Source organism: Carassius gibelio, chromosome A19 (genome assembly GCF_023724105.1).
Source record: "Carassius gibelio isolate Cgi1373 ecotype wild population from Czech Republic chromosome A19, carGib1.2-hapl.c, whole genome shotgun sequence".
NCBI classification, from domain to species: Eukaryota; Metazoa; Chordata; class Actinopteri; order Cypriniformes; family Cyprinidae; genus Carassius; species Carassius gibelio.
Window position 1 is genome coordinate 18,724,500 of NC_068389.1, and position 20,365 is coordinate 18,744,864.

Here is a 20,365-nt window from a genome sequence, read left to right on the forward strand (position 1 = left end):
AATTGATTCAGTATGAAGGTCTGTCTTTGTTTTTCTGTCATGAACCAATGATTTGAGATCATTATGCAACTTTAATCTGTTATTTCCAATAATGCATTGACAGTTTCTTCAGATGTAAACAGATACATTTAGTTTCACAGTTTCATTTAATCCACATAATACTACAGGACTGCATATAGCATATGACCATTTTTAAGAGACACTAGGATTTTTAAACGTTGTATGCATAATAAAATAAAATAAAACTAAAATGGCAAAAATGTATGTAAAATATTAGTGAACGCTAGATGGCGCGCTGCACCTTCAGGTAAAAAGCGTACTCGCATTTTCATTATACGTTTAGTAACAATATATCCCATATAAGCTTGTAGAATATAGATATTTGTATTGAAAACAAAATTCAAGTACAACATTTGTTTAAACAAACATACTGTTTCCATCAAAAAATGTTCTTTGCTAAGCACTGAGCCACACACTTTATGTGAAACCCGATGACTTCTCGTGGAATCTCGCGATGGCTGACTCAGACGAGAACACAGCACGGAAATCATGTCGGGTCTTGTCAACAACACAAGCAAGGTGTTTAAACGCTCTTAATGTTTGCATATATTTACACGAAAACCATTTTCTGGGTTTTTGTCACATACATGTTATGGCTGATAGTTGCTGTTTTTGTCCAGCTTCGTTAGACATTTAAGCTTTGAAGATAGTAGCTCAATGTAGAGCTAAATAATAGATTTTGTTGTATCTAAATGTTTAGTCTGCTATTCGAATATTATTGTGTTTTCACTTGCTTTTGTATGTTATTGTGTTTTATTTATTGTTTATAATTTGATTATGTAATGCTAAAATGTGATGTATGGTTTGTTATGTATATATGTTTTAGTTGTACGGTTCAGTTAACATGCCAATACTCTCTCTCTCTCTCTCTCTCTCTCTCTCTCTCTCTTACAGTCATGAACATATATTGTTAACAGACATGCCATAAAGTCCCACTAAATAGTCACCCAGCCATCAGTGCTCACATCCCGCTGTCCCCATGACAACCCCTCCTCTGGCCCAGTTCCCTGGGCAACAGGCTCAGGCAGCTCGGGATGTGAACACAGCCTCGCTCTGTCGGATCGGACAGGAGACGGTGCAGGACATTGTCTTACGAACTATGGAGATCTTTCAGCTGCTGAGAAACATGCAGGTAAGTTCATCCCCTCAAGAGCATCCATCCACAGATGGAGACTTAACCTCCTGACACTCTTTCTCCCTGTCTTCTCACTCAGCTGCCGAATGGAGTCACCTATCATCCTAACACTCATCAGGACCGGTTGGGGAAACTGCAGGAGCACTTGCGGATGCTCTCTGTCCTTTTCCGCAAGCTCCGTCTCGTCTATGACAAATGCAATGAAAATTGTGCTGGTCTGGACCCCGTCCCCCCTGAGGTGAGATTGGTGAGATAACTTTGTTTCTTTTCTTTGAAAATTCAAGAACCAGGTTTACCATTGTCTTGAAAAACCTGGATATATGTTGTGGCTTTATTTTAAAAGTAAATTCTAGACCTAGTCATGTTAATAAAATCGTAAAACTACATGAGCATTAAATATACTTTTTTTGGTTAAAAATAATGTATAATAAATAGAAAATGTGTGTAAAAATATATATTTTTAAATATTTGTGTTTACGTCTTAAGTAAGTTGCAAGCAACTGGAAAAGACATCATGGGGCCTTTGAATATTGTTTTGAACTTTGGGGTCTTTGAATCAAAAAGGCTGATAAACACTGGCCTATATAGAATAAAACAGCCTTTTCTAAGCCACTGACATGATTGAAGCATCTTGAAAAAAAAAAAACACATTTCTCAAACATTAATTCTGTTATAAGGGGTTGATAACTTTAAAGTGGATTTCGATTGAATATTCAAGAGTGTGTTCATTAGATTTTGTACTTGAGGGAATTCTGTCTATCCATTGCATATACTTGCATGCAAATGTTTTAATTAGTGCACCTTTTCAGTGCTAGCTTTCAGTTTCCAGCAGAGGGAAACATGCTTGAATCACATTGTCAGCTTGGCTTCCTATCAGCATTGAAGTGATCTAGTGATTGAGTCCAGCTGAGATTCACTGACTTAGTTTGGTCACCCGAAGAGCTTATTGACGTCATGTCTGGACTTGTAAAGTACAAGCTCTACAAGAGCTTGAATGTTCTTCAGAAACACTTAGGACTTCTGGAAACATCTGGAATAAAATCCAGTGCTTTAATCGAGATGAAAGGATATATATGCTCTAATTTCATGAGTCACAGACACATATGAAACATGAAGTGTTGCTGTGATTTAGACATAATTTGGCCCCCTTAGGAATTAAGGCTCAAATGTGTGTGATAGTAAATGAAGCCCTTTAGCGTTGGATCGAATGCACAGCTGGTCTGCTGACTCTGAGTCATTTAAGTGTCATTCGTGCAATCTTTTTTATTTTATTGAAGAGAGAGGTGGAATAAAGTCATTAGATCTGCAGTTGCTGCAACTGGAGGGTATGAGCAAAAGCCTTGAGAGATGGAAATTCAGGTTCTTTTTTCTCATTAACAGAGGTGCTCCTGTGCTAACAGGATATTTATTTTGGCTCAGACTCATCTTTTTGGATTTCAGGTGTTCTCTTTAGCTCCTGTTGCGCTTTCTCACCAAACAGGAAGTGCTATAATGGATTCGGTGGCATTGCCTCATCACCTCGCTAATTAGCTGCGGTGCTCTGTAATGAACAGCTGGTGAAGTCCCTCATGTCAGCATTTTCCAACCCAGGCAATCACCGGCTCCCAGCGGTGGAATTCACTGCACAACGCAAACGAAATAGCCATGTCATTTCATTTACCACCTCACTTTTTCCATCCACTTCAAAGTTATCAACCCAAGTGAACCTCACTGAATCATTGTTTTCAGGCAGCTGGCAGAACACATCCATCTTTCAGTGTCTGGACCTTGAGTAATGTGTTGTCTGTGTTATATTAACTAGCTGGCTCTTTCTGACTCCACTTGCTGCAGACAGGTACTTCCTTTGAAACTCAATGTGAGTTTGGTTCAGAAATAGTTTTGGTTCTTGCTCTTTTCTATAATTCTTTGGACCTAAAGTGTGCAAAGCTAATTAAATCAGTCCTCGAGCTACGGCTTGTGTTTTCTGTCTCTGCTGGGCTGGTCACCCCCCTGTGGTTTGATGCATTCACTTCCTCCACGAACCTGCCAGGCGCTTTTCTCTCTCTCCTTTGCATTTCATATGATCAGATTTTTCCTTCTTGGTTTTCTGCTGGCTTGTGAAAGCCTAAAGCTTGTAAGGTCTGTTCTGTAAACCGCAGACCCATGAAATATGAGTTATTCAGAATGTGGGACTTATAACTGGACTGAAATTATAGATAATTTAAGCTGCTCATTGGTTACCTTTGCACTGCTGTTTTTGTGTTACAGTTTGACAGGGAAAAGGCAGGCTTACACTACTGTTCAAAAGTTTGGGACCAGATATATATATATATATATATATATATATATAATTATTAAAGAAATTAATACTTCTCAGCAAGTGTTAAATTGATCAAGTGACAGTAAAGATTTTTATATTGTTACTGTGTTACAAAGGATTTCTTTTTCCAAAATATAATAATTGTATTTTATTGAAAAAAATTTTTTGTAAGAATTCTAAGGAAAGATGTATCAGGATTTCCATAAAAAATATTATTACTAAAGCAGCATAATAATAATATACAGTCTTGAGCTCCAAAATCAATAATTGAGTAATGGCTGCTGAAAATTCAGCTTTGCCATCATAGGAATACATTACATTGTTAAATTAGTTTGAAGGATTTCTTGCTTCAAGAAAGCGACAATACATTTGTGTATGAAATAATAATTATTTTATATCATAATAACATTTCACAGTAGCCATGGTAAGCATAAGAGACTTTCAAAAACATTGAAGAATCATACTGACCCCCAAACTTATTCGTAGTGTAGATCTTAAGATTTGTAAAATATATTCACTTGTAATGGGTTATTGATGCATAACATGTTTCATCAAGGTATTGGTTTGAAATGTATATTAATATATAAAAAACTCATTAATAGTCACAATAATAATGAAAGTTTTGAAAAATGTTTTTCCATTCGTTTCCAATTGAAGTTTGCATGATATTACTTCAGTTGTTCTTGAACTCAAAGTTCTCAGATGTTTACAGAATTACAGAATATACATTTTATATATATATATATATATATATATATATATATATATATATATATATATGTATATATACATTTTTTTTTTTTAATGAGAGAGTTGAATTTGTTTTTATGCCCTTGATGGGAAAACCACTACGCAGAAATGATTGTGTTTTCCTTCACTTGCGTGCACTGATTGCTCATCCAGAACACCAGCAGGTGTCACTGTGATGTTAAAGTGAGGAGATCATGATCCGGGGCCAGAAGAGCTGTGAGACTGTTTGGCAAGGTCACAGAATGATAGAACCTCACAAAAAGAATGACACACTTTATGGATCTCAGAAAGCATGTGTGGATAGAACTTAAACCATTGTTCTATTGTAAATTGAAGGAAACAAAGTCTTACCAAAGGTGAACGAGATTTATTTGAGGCCGGATCTGATGATCTGCTTTTACTGTAACCCTGTCCAAGGCTGATGAGAGGTTGAATTTGAAAGCCAGAGGGCAGTGCCTGTTGAGTGCATTATTTGGGAAAAATAACAGATGGCTAATATGTTACAAAATTCAAAACCTAAGATCTGATTTCTCTGTTTAAGGCTTTTGGATTATGCAGCAATCCATTACTTGGGCTTTACCAGGTTATTTAACTTCACAATCTAATATCTTAAGCTCTTGTGTTGTTCAGACAAAGTAAATGTTTGCATGAAATTGTATTCCAACCATGGAAGTTTTTGTCATTGCATACTGTTTGAGAGTATTTTTCAGGCTTTCACATGTAGCTTTGGATAATGGCCCATCTTAACCCTAGTTCAGGGCGCTCATTTTTAAACTGCCTGGAGATCAAAAGTGATGTTTTTGTTCACAAATACCACCATATCAGTTTCATTCATTTTTAATCCAAGATGCCAGGAAGCCATCAGATTACTCATGGTAAGTAAATAATCAAATAAATACCTCGAGTCTTTAGGTAAAATTCGAAAGGTGCCTCATTCATCTACAGTCGAGCATTAATAATAAATAAATCATTGCTGAACCTTTGTAGCTTGTGGTTTGTGGTTGCTCAGTGATTGAATATCTAGGTTTGCAGTCTGAAGGTTTGCATGTTTAAACCTCACGAGCGGGGCGATTCATGTACTGTCATCATTGTGCCCTTGAGCAGGGCACTTAACCTTTTGTTTTTCCACTGAGACTGGCCTTGTAATAATAGAATTGCAAGATTCTTTGGATAGAAAAATTGCTTTAAAAAAAATCATTAACTGATTCAAAATTGGTTAGAAAACGATCAAGAGTTTTATTTTTCTGTCTTTAATTTTTTAGAAAAGCTCTGATGTTTGGTGTTTTTTCTTTTAGCTCCCTACGAGTGAGTGATTTTTTTTATGTTAAATGCACCCCTTTTTTAGGCACACCTCGCTAGTACCGGGTTTGACCCCCTTTTGTCTTCAGAACTGCCATAATTCTTTGTGGTATTGATTCAGCAATGTGGTGAAACATTCTTTTGGTCTGTACTGACATGAAAGCATCACACAGTTGCTGCAGATTTGTCGGCTGCACATTCATGATGTGAATCTCTCGTTCAACACATCATAAAGCTGCTCTACTGGATTGAGAGCTGGTGACTGTGGAGGCCATTTGAGCATATTGAACTCATTGTCATGTCACATTTTTTGATTTGCAAAAAGTCCCCTGACTCTTTTGTTGTTGTTGTTGTTGTTGTTAACAGAATAGGGGTCAGGGTTTTGGCTAGATAGCCTGCTGGCAGATGCCCATAACTACACCATCTAGACCAAAAATCATCTTTCACCATTTAATGCTTTTTTTTTTTTTTAAATAACTGTGCATTTAATGACAATTAACAAATATCAATTAGTAGATGTTTAACCAGAACCTGATTGTGTGAAGTGTTAAATAGGTGTTATATTTTCCCTGGCTGCTGCTTTTGACGTCACACCTCAGGATAGTTGCTAGTGAAGGGCTTGGAACTGAGCGTGTTCCTGTGGCGCCATCAGTGGCAAACACAAACATGAGTACATAACAGTGATTAAAGTATCAAAAAGTCACTATGTGGTAATTTTATTCTGTCTTTCTTTTTTAGCAACTTATCCCTTATGTAGAGGATGAGAGTTCTAAGATGGATGACCGAATGGCCAGTCAAATGCGTGCAACCAGTGAAGAGAGAAGAGAAGTACTGGAAGTAAATAAGGTTAGAATCTTATTTTTGGGGGGATTTTGGACATTTTATATTTGACAGATGCTTTTATACAAAGCGTAGTGTTTAAGGTATACATGAGGACATGCATTCTCTGTGAATTAAACCCCATTGACACAGGAACACTCCTACATCAAACGTTAAAATAATACATTTTAAACAATATACAAAGTGATTGGCAGTATATACTGTATACATTGCAACTACACATATAACTACATATACACATTAATACTTGTATTCAGCGAGGATGCATCAAGTTCATCAAAATGTGACAGTAAAGACGTTTACATCTTTCATTCAAATAAATGTTGTTATGTTGAACTTTCTAATCATCAAAGAATCCTGAAAAAACATATTATAGTTTCTGCAAAAATATTAAGCAGTGCAACTGTTTCCAGCATTGGTAATAATGACAATAATTTCATTACTGAAAAATACAAATATTGAAAACCAAATCAACATATCTTTAGAATGACTTCTGCAGGATCTTGTGACTTTAAAGACCGGAGAAATGGCTGGATCCTGAAATTCAGCTTTGCCATCACAGGAATAAATTATTTTTTAAAATATATTCAAATAGGAAACTGTTATATAATGTTATGATAATGTTTCACAATGTCACTGTTTTTACTGTATTTTTGATTTAATAAATGCAAAAAAATGCATCCTGAGAGATTTCTTTCAAAAACATTACAAAAATTTTACTGACCCTAAACTGTAGTGTACTGCACAGTATATAAACTCAAAACAGGTCACTTCACTGCCTGCAGAGATCGGTTTACAGTGTCAAGCAATAAGGTGTCTGCCATATTCACTTGCATAATTAAGCCATAGTAAAAAAATAAATAAAAATACTCCTGATGACTCTCTACCGAGAATTTCTTGCAGTAAAAGCGAAACGATCTGATTTTTTTCTGAGCTCCTCTCTGCCATTGAGTCTGCCTCATTAAAAACTGCAGCATGCTCATGAAAGGCAGTCAGTGTGGAAATGCTCATGCGACAAGGGCCCTGGAGCTTTTCACCGGCCAAATAGCCAGCTGCAAATAACACGCTGGATGAGGTGATCATGTTGTGGGAATGAAGGATGTCAGACTCAGGGGAGGTCAAGGTTGCGTCAGAATGTGGAGAGCAGATGTGTTACAGCCTCCCTCATCTGCTTGTGCAGAATTTGCATGTTCAAGGATCTCTGATGTTGGCTAATAGTCACATGACATGCAAGTAAACAAATAAAATGTTTCATGTATTTTTTAGGAATTGTTTATTTTGATTGTCTTTGTTTTGAAAGAGTTTATTTCAGCTTTTCATCCACTACAGTGTGGGAAAGCCTGGAACAATGAATGCATTGATCATCTGTCTGTCTGTCTATCTGTCTATTTAAATCTTACTCTAAATCTATTTATAAAAATGTTATGCATATGCACAGGATCTATAGAAAGATGAAGTATGAAGAATGATGGAAGGACAGATAGACGGATGAATGCAGAGAATGTTATAGTAATGAATGGAGTCATGGATGAACCGGAAGAAAGACATCATTGTTGAATGAACAAATGGATGCATGCATGAAAGTAATGATGCCATGGTTGATGGAAAATTAGCACTCAGGTCAGTTTGTTTAAACATAATGGAGACCGTCTGTCTGACTCATCCCATTGTAGGCCAGGCTGCACATTTTAATAGAGTCATGCCATTGTCCTGTTGATTAAGTGCCGCCGTTTTCCGTGCCAATGGAGCTCAGGCTTGATTTAGTGAATCTTTCATCACTGTTGCAGCTCCAACAAGTTGGTGAAGTGGTGGAGAGATGTATAGCACGTATGGAGTATGTTAATGTCTCGCTGCTTTATGGGACGTCCCGTCACTGAATGATCACCCTGCTCCCGTTATCTGTCAACTGGGGTAATTGCTGATTGTCAGGGTCCTGGCTGAATAATGCTCCTGCAATCTAGAGCGGCCTTCATCACAATGACCAATCTGTCTTCACACATCTTGTATGTGTTCGGCAGACTTTTATTGTACTTTTCATTTGTGGCGTTACAGAACAGTTTTATTTGTATTTTTTTCTAACGCCAACAGTTGTAATCATATTTTAGTCGCACAGAAATTTTGGTGCAATTTAGAATGGAAAGAGAATGCAAGAAAAGCCATCAATGTAAAGAGATGAAGGTCAGAAATATTCATCATCTGACTCAATAGCATCATTTACTTCATCCCTCCCCTCTTTTCTTTTTGACTCTCCGACTGCTTTGGTGTGAGAGGGACCTCACAGATGTGTGAGGCCATCCAAAGGTCCACTGTAGTCGAGGCACGGTCAACTCATCCGAGCAGGCACTTTGATTGAACACTGCTCTAACTGTTAATAAATTCCTGTCACAGTCCATTAAAAGGGCCTTGGAGAGGCGGCTGCTCTCATTTATTCTCCACCACCCTCCTCTTTTTTTTTTCTCCCTCTCTTTTGCACTTTCTTCCTCACTCGTCCCCATTTTCAGTGTTTTTTAAATACCCTGTTAATTACCCCGTCTGTCCTCTTTATTCAAATGAGAAAGTGAGAAATGTGAGAGGAGAATGTTTGTAATTTTAAATAGGCCTCTCAGAAGGCAGATACCGTGAGCGTAATCAACAACGCAGAGGCTGCGGCCGAGGTGGCGGCACAAGTGTTTACCGTTATCTCTGGAGCAGGGCTGGGGCTGAGGGGCTGTGGTGGAGCTGTGCTCTGATAAACAAACACGCTGGAACCATAATGAGGCGGTTCAGAGAAGACAGTTCTCACCGTACACACACACACACACACACACACACGCATGCTAGCAGGAGGCACTCAGTTCTCCACATGATTAGTCAGTTCATATGTCATCCATTAGAACAGGTTTACCAGCTAGAGGCCCTTTAATTGGTGCACATGGGGTCAGGGAGGAAGGCCTGAAAACAGTTCACAGTGCTTCTTTATGCTTCAGGTTGAGCAATTGCTGTTTGTTTTCCAATTATTACCTTGTACTAGTATACAAATGATTCATTTTTTTTTCTTCTTTTCTCTCATGCAGTCATTGTAAATGTAACATTTAAACAACAATTAAAGCTACTTGAGGTCTGGAAGGTCTAACAGGTTGGTTTAAAACTAAACAACAGAAAAAGGAAAAGAGCTTCTTAAAGAGGCAGTTAATTCAAAAAGGAACATTTTGACAACCTTAACTCACCCTAATTTTGTCTTCAAAATGTCCTCTGAAGCCATACGATAGCTTTGTGTGGAAAACAGGCACATTTTTATTTAGATATCAGGAGCTCCTTCTCAGTTACTAAAATATCAGTAGCACTTTATTTTACAGTCCTGTTCCTCATGTACATACTATGTACTTATTAATGTTATTACAATAACTAGGTACTAAGCCTGAACCTACCCCTAAACCTAACCTTACCCCATGTAGTTACCTTATATTACAGTACTTTCTTGGGTAAGTACACTAAGTACATGTAAGTGCACGTACTGTAAAATAAAGTATATCTTGGCATTATCAAAATATCTTTGCATTATCATTAATCAGATTATACAGATTCACCCTCTATAAATCAGTGCTCAAATATGAACTGACACTGCTCTGATTGGTCTTGTATTTGAAATGTTATGAGGGAACGTTCTTCAGTTTCAAATCGAACCCTTTTTGTCTCATCAGCCAAATCCAGAGTTTTCCCTTTTCTCCCATAAGAGCAGAGAGGCTAAAATGACATCTTTCTCACTTTAGGCTTTAAAATGGAATTACTGCTACACTTTCCCTGAAAGATTTCTATTGCTCATTTGTCCTTTATGCTGCCTGGGAAGCGCTCATTGGAGCTAGATGAAGTAAGCCCCTGACAGTCTGAGGAGAGATGAAAGAGCCCGCTGTAAGAAAGGGATGCAGGGACATGCCTGATTGGGAATCACACAATCCTTTCTTTAAAGAAAGCTTTCTCTTGTTTTAACAATGTCTTTAGGACCATTGTGTGTTTTTGCATAAAGAAAATGAATTTTCTGCATTGTAGCACTAGTCACAATCCCCCAAATGCAAAACAATCTCAATCTCATAACTTCCCGTTACAATTCTCTCTGGAATTTAGTAAGGTGATATGCTTAATTATTCATGAAAATATCAATATCAATATTTAAAAAAAATGTAGTAGTAAATATAGGTTTTCTTTATGCAAAAAACCAAACACATAAACATGTCTTGTTTTCAATATGCATTGTGCATATTTTTATAATCCATTTGAAGGCTCATGCCTTAAGTCTGAAATTCAGTACTGCCTAATAGAAGGATTGTTTCAAACTGATAACATGAAAACACTTCAGCTCACATTTATGTTTGACATGCAGTGGTTTCTAATACATTCCATTGCATCAATCATTCCCCAAGTGGGTGCCATCTTTTTTTCATCCCTCTCGTCCTTCACCTCTGATCTATATAGATCTCCTCCCTCCTCCGGCGTCTCGGTCTCATCACATTGGGTTGGGGCTTTAGTTCCTCTCGGTTTGTTTCTCCATCAATCCTTTTACTCCCACTTGTCCCCGTCTCAGCGCTCACACACAGCGCACTGTTTAGCTCAAAACCGAAACGTTCCTTTGAAGAGCTGATGAACTTTTCAACCTGAACATTATGTGTTTAATTGAGTTTAGGTTCTTGTTTATGAATTGCTCTAGTGGAACAAAAATAATGAGATTTGAGAGAGGAAAGGAGATCATTTGCAAATAATTTGCAACTAGATCGGTTTATGTTAATTCAGTTGACAGCCTACGTACATATCTGTGTTTATAGTCGCAGATGGAGTGGGCAGGGAATGGTCATGAAGGGTTGATACAAGCAGTGTAAACGAAGTAACAATAAACAGCTAAATCAATACTGCAGGCTGACAGCGGTCTGGTGATGCAAGATTGAAAAATGTTGGGGAGCAGTGATCAATGGAGACAACCTTCAATTCTTTGACATTTCCCACACAGTCTCTCTTTACTGCTGCTTATACTCCAGAGTGGATGTAAGAAAAGAGGTTTACAGTACATGTTGGTTCATTTGTGGTGCAAGGTAAAGCAAGTATCATTATTACTGTTGCTTATAGTTCTGAACAAACCCCTTTGCAATACAGACTGGAGTGAAATTGTACAACTTGTTAAGAAGCGTGTTTTATTTCTTTTCTAAGTGATATTTTATAAATATAAATTTAAATTGAATTCAGTTTATATTTATATATTTATTAAATTTATTAGGACTATCAAATTGATTAATTGCTATATATATATATATATATATATATATATATATATACAGTGGGGCACCCCTTGTAGCCCTTGCAGAATCTGTGAAAATATGAGTAATTTTAAAAAAATAAGAGAGATCATACTAAATGCATGTTATTTAGTACTGTCCTGAGTAAGATATTGTACATAAAAGATATTAACATTTAGTCCACAAGACAAAAAAATTGCTGAAATTATTAAAATAACCCCACTCAAAAGTTTGGGAACCCTTGGTTCTTAGTACTGTCTGTGGTCACCTGATGATCCACGACTGTCTTTCTGTTTTGTGATGGTTGTGCATGAGTACCTTGTTTGTTCTGAACAGTTAAACTGAGCAGCGTTCTTCAGAAAAATCTTTAAGGTTCTGTAGATTATTCAGTTTTTCAGCATCTTTGCATATTTGAACCCTTTCCAGCAGTGACTGTATGATTTTGAGATGCATCTTTTCAGACTGAGGACATTTGAGGGACTCAAACACAACTATTTAAAAAGATTCAAACATTCACTGATGCTCCAGAAGGAAACAAGATGCATTAAGAGCTGGGGGGTGAAAACTTTTGGAATTTGAAGATCAAGGTAAATTGTACTTAATTTGTGAACCGGGAAACATACAAGTATCTTATGTTGCTTACGAAGGGCAGAACTAAATAGAAAACAATTATATTTCAACAAAATAAGACAAATTTGGCCATCTTCATCGTGATCAAAAGTTTTCACCAGCTCTTAAACGATATACAAAAAACTCATCAACTACATTTCACCCCCCCCCCCCCCCTTTAAACAGAACTTGTATGTTAAAGATTTTGTATTGTGCCGTGTTTAATACAGCACTGTGTTCAGTCTGTTATAGGTGAGGCTTGAAATGCAACACTCACTTTTATACAATATGTAACAGGGGGTCTTTGCTCAATCTCTTTCAAAGACTTTGGTATCTTTTCTGCTTGAATTGTAAACATGTCTAATGGGAATTTGGTTGAAGGGCAGTTGTGTCAGTTTTTGGTAGATTTCTGTCACTCATCATTTACCGCACTCTTGCCATCAGCAGTCTTTTCATGTAACACACAGAGGGGCCATCTGGCTTCAGCTTTGATCAGAATAAACCGCTGATGAAGCTAGTACAATTTTTGGATGTTCAGCAGCTGCATTAATGCCAAAAGAACACACTGTCCACATCATTGCTCTACAAGATCGTTAACATGGGAGAGATGTATCTACTTCATTCATTTAATTTAATTTATAAAATATACACACACACAAGGCACTAGAACCCCATCCCCAGGGGCCACAGAAAAAAATGCTGTGAGTGTGTGTGAGTGCGTGTGCGCGTTCACCACTCGTTGCTGTGTGTATGTTCACTTGTATGGGTAAAATGCAGTGCACAAATGTTAAATGGGGGGTGAAATGCTCGTTTTCACTCAATATCCTGTTAATCTTGAGTACCTATAGAGTAGTACTGCATCCTTCATAACTCCAAAAAGTCTTTAGTTTTATTATATTCATAAGAGAAAGATAGTCTGTACTGTTTTTTCCCGGAAAAACCCGAGCGACTGGAGGCGTGACGTGTGGGCGGAGCTAAAGAATCATGAGCGCGAGTAGGCTTTTGAGTTGAGAGCGTTTGGAAGCTGTGACATTACCGTGAGGGAAGAAACATCATCCAAAACAAACCATGGCTAACAGTCAGATTCAGCCGTTTATTTATGATCCAGAATCAGATCCCGAGGCCCTTTATCGTTGGGATTGCATCATCCTTAAGAAATAAACGATACGCAAATCCGGCGTCAAACTGGGCTTTGTTTGTAAAACAAGCATCTTCGAAATGCAGGGAACAAACACAAACACTTGCACAACTCCGTTGATGCTCTGTAAAAATAAACTCCATCCACTGGTACCTTAATGCTGTTTTTTTTTTTTTTGTAATCTGTGCAGGGTTGTCTTGCCCTGGCAACCAAAAATACACTCCTTTTGTGACATTTCGCGACGCTCTCGCTCTGATCAGTGATTGTCTGTGCACAGCCTCTCTCTGCTCTGCTATAAGGGAGCGCGCGCTCTTCCGGCAGACGTGCCCTCAGGACCCATATAAGGTAATTCCGCTCCATCTAACGTCACACAGAGCCATACTCGAAAAAAACTTTCCGAAACTTGTGACAAACCGGAAGGTTTCAATTTCAAAAGTACAACTTAATTTTTGAAATTTTGTCCATGTTTAGCATGGGAATCCAACTCTTTAACAGTGTAAAAAAACTCAGTATGCATGAAATAGCATTTCACCCCCCCCCCCCTTTAAATATAGGACACTTGGCTACATATCACTTCCCTTTTTAAAAAGTGTTACTATTATATTTCTTTACTTTTAAGAAATTTTGATGGAAAAGTACAGCGTTGACATTTTTATGCTCCACATGGAAAAATATAATAATGTTTTTCCAGCGACGTCAGGGTAAGCAAATGATGAACATTAACTTTTTTTTTTTTTTTACGTAATAAATTCATGCAGCTTAATTAGCAAATATTAACATTATATTGCTTTAGAAGTTGTATTCAAAATCCACTGCTCTCAGAAATTCTAGGGGGCATGCGTTTTTGAGATATGAATGGGAATGACGCGTGTAGATTAAATCTAGTCAACAGTTTGAGAAAGAATAAGCAGTACTCGATGGTTGTATTAAAGATGCTGTGATGTCACCTGGATTAGAATGAGGTAGTACATCCTTTCCCGCTCTTCAGTCAGTGTAATCCCCTTGCTTCACTCACAGACACACTAGTAATTCCTGCTCAATCTCAGCAAACAGAAATGCTGAAACAAGTCGAGAGAGACAAGGCGGATTATTCATGTGGAATCCAAGGTCACAGCTTTTATAATGAAGGCTTGTTCTACAGTTTCTGCATTTCGTTTAAATTTACTAAAATGTTCTTCTATTAAAATTCTTTCTGTTTGATCAGTATCTGCAATAAACACATATTATCTGGAATTTAAGCCACAGTTCTCTATAGCTATTCTATTCATTCTGTTTTTAATCCATTCAGACCTCAGAGACTAAGTTGAGGTTCTCACAGTTTTTGGTGCTATTTATTTATTTATTTTTTAACTAATTTTTCTTTGCAAACTGGTGCACTGGTCCTAGCACGTCATCCAGCTGTCACTCAGAGTGTAAAACAGCACATTTGAACAAACCTGAATTTTAATAAGTTCACATTTTGATCAAAAACTCTTCCCTCTGTGCTCATTATCGCGAGAGGCTGCTTTGATCTCATGGTGAGTTGATGAGGTAAGAGAATCAGATGAAGGGAGACGCCGTGTTTGAGCCTAGGACTGAATCATACGAAAAGTAAATGCATGCGGTTGTCTTTATTGTTACAGACAGCAAAATTCAAAGGATCCTCAAATATTACTTCCTGTTGTCCACGATAGCAATACTATGAGTAGTTGATTAAAAAGAGATACAATTCTGCCATTTATTCATCCTCATGTCATTTCAAAATGTATGATCTTTCTTTCTTAAAAAGAGTATTATGAAGAATGTTTCAGTGTTTTTTGTCAATGAAAATCAGTTGTTGTTTACTGTTATTTACTGTAGTAGGAAAAATTAGTGACCTGACTGTGAGTAAGCACATTTTGTGTGAACTGTCCCTTTAGTAGTCATAATATCACTGTACAAGTACATACTAAAGTGCCAGTTAGACTTGAGTTCACATTGAGGTCTATTAAGCAGTCCACGTTGGCTTTACGTGCTCCATAAGAAGCAGTTTTGTTATGAGAGCTGGACTGCCTCCAACCATTTGCCTTTTTTCTTATAACTGCTTAAACGCTGAAAGCCAGTGTAACATTGAGAGCCCTTATTCAAAGTTAACATCTGTACTGAGAATCATGATCAAGTGAGGCTTTACGTCTCTGCTCTGTGAGAAACTTGTGTCCTCTGAGCTTGCCTCAGGACTCCTGTTTCAGTGCTTGACAACAAGTGCCTCAGACTCTCTTCCTGTAAGTTTTTCTGGAGTAATCATGATCCATGTTGACCCTGCTAAGAAAGGAAGAAGCGATCAATGTAGTGATCTGCCCTGTACCAGCTGGGACCTGTTCACTTATAAGCAGACTTTATTGTGTCTTAATGGTGCTAGACATAAGTTCAGCTCACCAGGGTCATCTCTTGCTGCTGATCCCACCAGGCCTGTTTCTGGAGCTCTGCTATTTCCTAGTAGGGTTGAGAAGCACCACTGCCATTGCCTGCTGTGTGCAATTTGCCTAAAATGTATTATGCGGCATCATTTTGTGTGTGAGAACTTTTGTGCAATTGTGTTATAGATATTAAACCTACATGCTGCCATTTAAAAGTTTTAGGTAAATTTTTTTTGGAAATGCTTTTATTCAGGAATATCAAGGATGCATTTTATATATAAAAAAAATGGCAGTAGATTTTTTAGGTTATTACAAAAATTTCTAGTTTCAGTAAAAATGATGATTTTCACCTTCCATGAGGAGGTTTTGGAGTCACGACGGTGAACCAATCAAGAACACGACACACACATTTCCCGGAATTCCTGTAGAATTCAACCAATCGAAACGGACCATTTTGTGTGCCTCATGCCTCAGATGTTCAGCCAGCGGTCTGTGGGCATGATGCCTGAGGCAGAGACCAAAGGATCCAGGAAAAAAATATATCTCAGTGCTCTGCTGTCACTGCTAAAAAATGTCATGTCAGCACCTCTATTAAATTGAATATATTAAAAACATGTATCACTAGCTATATCTCAATGTCCATTGTTGGGTACACCTGTGTAGTACAGATCAGTGCACTGCTTTGCCTCCAGAGCTGTCTGAATTGTGGCAAGGATTCAGCAGACCATGCAGGAAGAATTCCTCAGCAGTTCTAGCTCAGTACAATCACAGCCTCTGCCCATTTACAGGCTGCATGAACCTCTCATTTCAGTTCACCCCAAATTGAGATTGGATTGAGATCAGGGGACCGTGCTGCCATTGGAACAAGCTGAAGTCATAAAACAAGGTGGAGATGATGAACGCTTTGAGACATTGTCCCAGTGGAAGTAGGCAATTCATTTCAAATAGGTAGACTGTGGCTATATAGGAATACAGATGGTCATTTACAATGCTCATACACTACAGCATCTAAATAAAACACTATTTGAATTTAAGGGTTCCTGTACTAATACACCATTAGCAGCTTGTAACACTGACATGAGGTAGGATTGTATAAACCATGAAGCTTCAGAGATGCTCTTCTGCACAGAACCGTTATAAAGAGTGTCAGTTTGAATGACATTTTCCTCTAGCCATTACCTTTAACAAGGTGTTTTTGGCCAGAGAACCTCTCGCTGTTTCCAGTACAACACCAGCAATCAAAGTGACTTGTATCACATTTATTCCCCTTTCAGTTTGGTCAAAAAACAGCTGAACATCTTGACTTTATCAGCTTGTTTTTTTGTGTTGAATTGCTGTCACGTGTTAAACAAGTATATAACTCCTTTTAGCCCTTTACATAAAGCAGTTAAACTAACAAAAGCAATACAATGTATCGATGTTACTTAAGGTAATGTTATGTAACAATTTACACATATACAGCATGTAGTAGTTTTCAGCACCACTTTTCAGTGACAATTACGAATGCGAGTTTGCCTTGTGAATCGAATAGAAGCACAATGTAATGCCAAACATTTACAAGAAAACAGGTTTATTGTGTTATGTCACATAGTTATCACATTATACTGCTAGACAAGCACATAGTGCAACTATAGACTGGTTAATGAGCAAATGACTGGTCAGTGAATCATTTAAGATTTGTGTACTCGAGATACCAGTTTAAGTCAGTGTGATGAATTCTTCACTGAATGAACTAACACAATCATCTGAACGGTTTGGAAGCTTGGGTTTTTGGCATGGTACATGCAAAAAAAAAAAAAAAAGACTGGGGCAAATCAAAATTATCCAGCAGCACCATGTTATTCTGTAACATTTAATTAATTTCTCAGGCAAAATATAGTTTCTGTTGCGCCAATTGTGGTGGTGCAACAGGTGGATTGTGTGGTATAGGAAACATGCACACAGAGAATGCAATTGATCACACTATTCTGCGAGTTTGCTTACATTACTGGCTTCACAGCTCTGCACACTGAAATAATGACATATAATGCGGCATAAGATGAGTTTTGTCATGTTATACAGGTAGTTGTAGGGAAAAAACTCTTCTATATCATTTTGAAAATAGCTGTGCTGTTACACTACTGAAAAATGTATGTCAGTGACGTTCTGCTCACCAGTGCTGCATATTTACATCTCAATAACTGAAAATATTTATTTCTATTTTTATCACAGAAACTCAAACAGAAGAACCAGCAGCTGAAGATGATTATGGACCAGCTCCGAAACCTCATCTGGGAGATCAACTCCATGCTGGCTGTCAGGAGCTGAAACACACACACTCACACACATATGCGTGTGCAGTCATACACTGTTGTAGATCCACCGACTGTATTAGCTGCATTCATGTTTTCAGCGGGACACGTAAGATAGATGCAGGAAAGAGCAGCGAGGAACAAAATTGAGAGAAGGTAGGAAGCGTGTTCATTTATCTATTAAGTATAAACGTATATACCAATGCTTGTCTCAATTGCTATTTAAAAAGAAAAAAAAGAACAAATGGTCTGACTTTAATTTTAGATATAAAAGCATTCAATTCAAAAAGGAAAAAAAATACACAGCTGTCTACAGTAGCTGCACAATCAATAGTGCTACATTCCAGCATGTATGGTTCAATGTACCCTACTTTATTTGTAATCCCTTATCAGTAACCTCTCATCGAAAAAAATAAAATAAAAATAAACCATGCAAGTCATGTCTTTATAGCATCAAATATGACTTTATTCATTTTCTTATAAATCATTCATACAAAATTGGCATTTTGCAATTTCTTTATTACCGCTATAAAAAGTCTTCTGTTAATTACTTGGATGAAGGGTCAGGACAGGAGGGAGCAAAACCAACAGCTCTGAACAAAAATAACCCAAAACAAATGGGTATTTACTCATAAATAGCCTAAAGTGGTCATGCAAGTCTGGTTAACAGCCTAACGTGAGAAATACAGTCGAGTGTTTAACAGATGCTGGGAAACTTTAGTGTCTGCCGATGACTATTGCCGCTTCTGTCCTATGTGACTGTGGGGATCACAAACTCCGTTGAATCAAAAGGCACAATCAGGGAGAGATCAGTGATGTTTTTGAGCATGACTCCATATTGCTTATTGCTAATCACAGAACATAATGGAAGATAAATAAGATGCTAATTTGACCAGTTAGCCTTGAGACAGGATGATCTCGGCAGAATGAAAAAGTATAAAAACAATGAAAGAATCAGTTTGCCAATGACAACATATGACAATTGCATGAGTTTAAATTTGCCAAGATTCTTTGGTGATCTTGCAAGTGTGTAGTGGTAGCAGCAGCATTCAACAGGCCAAATTTCAAATGAATGGCTTTGTCACGTTAAGCTGGATAATTAAAATAACACTGGCGCCGATGCAAACCCCTATCAGTGTGTCGTCTGCACTGACAAGGGCCTTGGGCAGATCTGGATGATACTGGGCAGATCATAAGCCCTGGTGACAGTGTTGGCAAGGGCATTGTGACGGGATGGGATGCACATATTAATCAAAACAGACATCTGATGCACACATCTAACCTCTAAAATCATCTTGGATGAATCATCCTATATATAACGGTGTAGATCCAGCTGTATGAACAAGGATCATATACATTGTATTTGAAGTGTATATAATCGGCCAATGAAATTGTGCAAGGCCAGACGTTAACTGTGTGATATGACAACCACAGGTAAAAATGCTAGGCATACATTTTTAAATTGGATGATTTACTGAACTTAAAACTTAGCCAGATGTGTGCCGTTTGTTTAAAAAATAATAAAAAAAAAGGACAGAAAAGGATGACAAAGGCTAATGAACAAAATTACTAATGAACATTTTATGCTAGTAGTAAAAGCTAGAAGCTTTCAGGGACTTGAAATTAACTCACATACTTGTATAACAAGATTCAAGCAAGCACCAAAATGTTAAATGTCAAGATGGACATTTAAAAAATTGCATTCAGGCCGTTATAAAGATTTTCAGTTCATTCTGATAATGTCAGATGAATCACAGGAGCATTACTACAGAATTTATCAGGCCTTTAACTCGTGATTCAGTGTCAAATAGCTTATTAAAATACAATGCACAACAATTTAAGTCTGCAACTTGGGTCTTAAACAACATTCAGTGTCAGGTATGCATTTAAATTTCAGCGTGGGCTGACCATGACCACGTAGAGGGGGGAAAATATGTAGTGTACATCATGTCACATCAACTGAATTCTGATGCATTATGTGAAGAAAACATGAAAACGAAGAGAGAAAAAAAGGCTTTGGCTCACAGCTGGCACATTTTAAGTCCAGTCACCTTCACAAAAGGCCACTGAAGCACGGCACTCCTTCAAGTCATCAGACATTCAAGTACCTGACTCTGGAAAACAGTGAAAAACCCGAGGTCTTGAGAGCCGTTCCCTTGATATGAAATCAACAAGAATGGATGTACATTTTGATCTAATAGAAGCATACTTGCCACTTTCTAGGGTACATAAATTTGCCAGGTGTCCATTTGTGGCTCAGTGAGTTTTATATGCGAAGGAGTCGCATTTAAAATAGGAGGCCGAAAGG

General features: G+C 37.6%; 1 protein-coding gene across 4 annotated transcripts; it reads left to right on the forward strand.

Moving 5' to 3' along the window:
- Positions 1 to 471: 471 nt before the first annotated feature.
- Positions 472 to 18,493, forward strand: LOC127935074 (mediator of RNA polymerase II transcription subunit 30-like). Of its 4 annotated transcripts, none has more exons than XM_052532664.1 (5): positions 472 to 579; positions 955 to 1,192; positions 1,275 to 1,442; positions 6,282 to 6,389; positions 17,978 to 18,493. In XM_052532664.1, exons 2-5 carry the CDS (start codon positions 1,040 to 1,042, stop codon positions 18,071 to 18,073), a joined length of 525 nt encoding a protein of 174 aa, XP_052388624.1. In that variant the 5' UTR covers positions 472 to 579; positions 955 to 1,039; the 3' UTR covers positions 18,074 to 18,493. The 4 variants fall into 4 exon arrangements, with proteins under 4 accessions (XP_052388624.1, XP_052388625.1, XP_052388626.1 ...); XM_052532665.1 differs by having other exon boundaries at positions 1,275 to 1,433; XM_052532666.1 differs by lacking the exon at positions 17,978 to 18,493 and adding an exon at positions 6,869 to 7,063.
- Positions 18,494 to 20,365: the final 1,872 nt, after the last annotated feature.

Excerpts from the sequence above, each read along its gene's own strand:
- LOC127935074 (XM_052532664.1), top strand. The coding sequence starts at position 1,040 with ATGACAACCCCTCCTCTGGCCCAGTTCCCTGGGCAACAGGCTCAGGCA. Across the intron at positions 1,193-1,274 it reads AGCTGCTGAGAAACATGCAG|CTGCCGAATGGAGTCACCTA; the intron begins GTAAGTTCATCC and ends CTTCTCACTCAG. Across the intron at positions 6,390-17,977 it reads AAGTACTGGAAGTAAATAAG|AAACTCAAACAGAAGAACCA; the intron begins GTTAGAATCTTA and ends TTTTTATCACAG.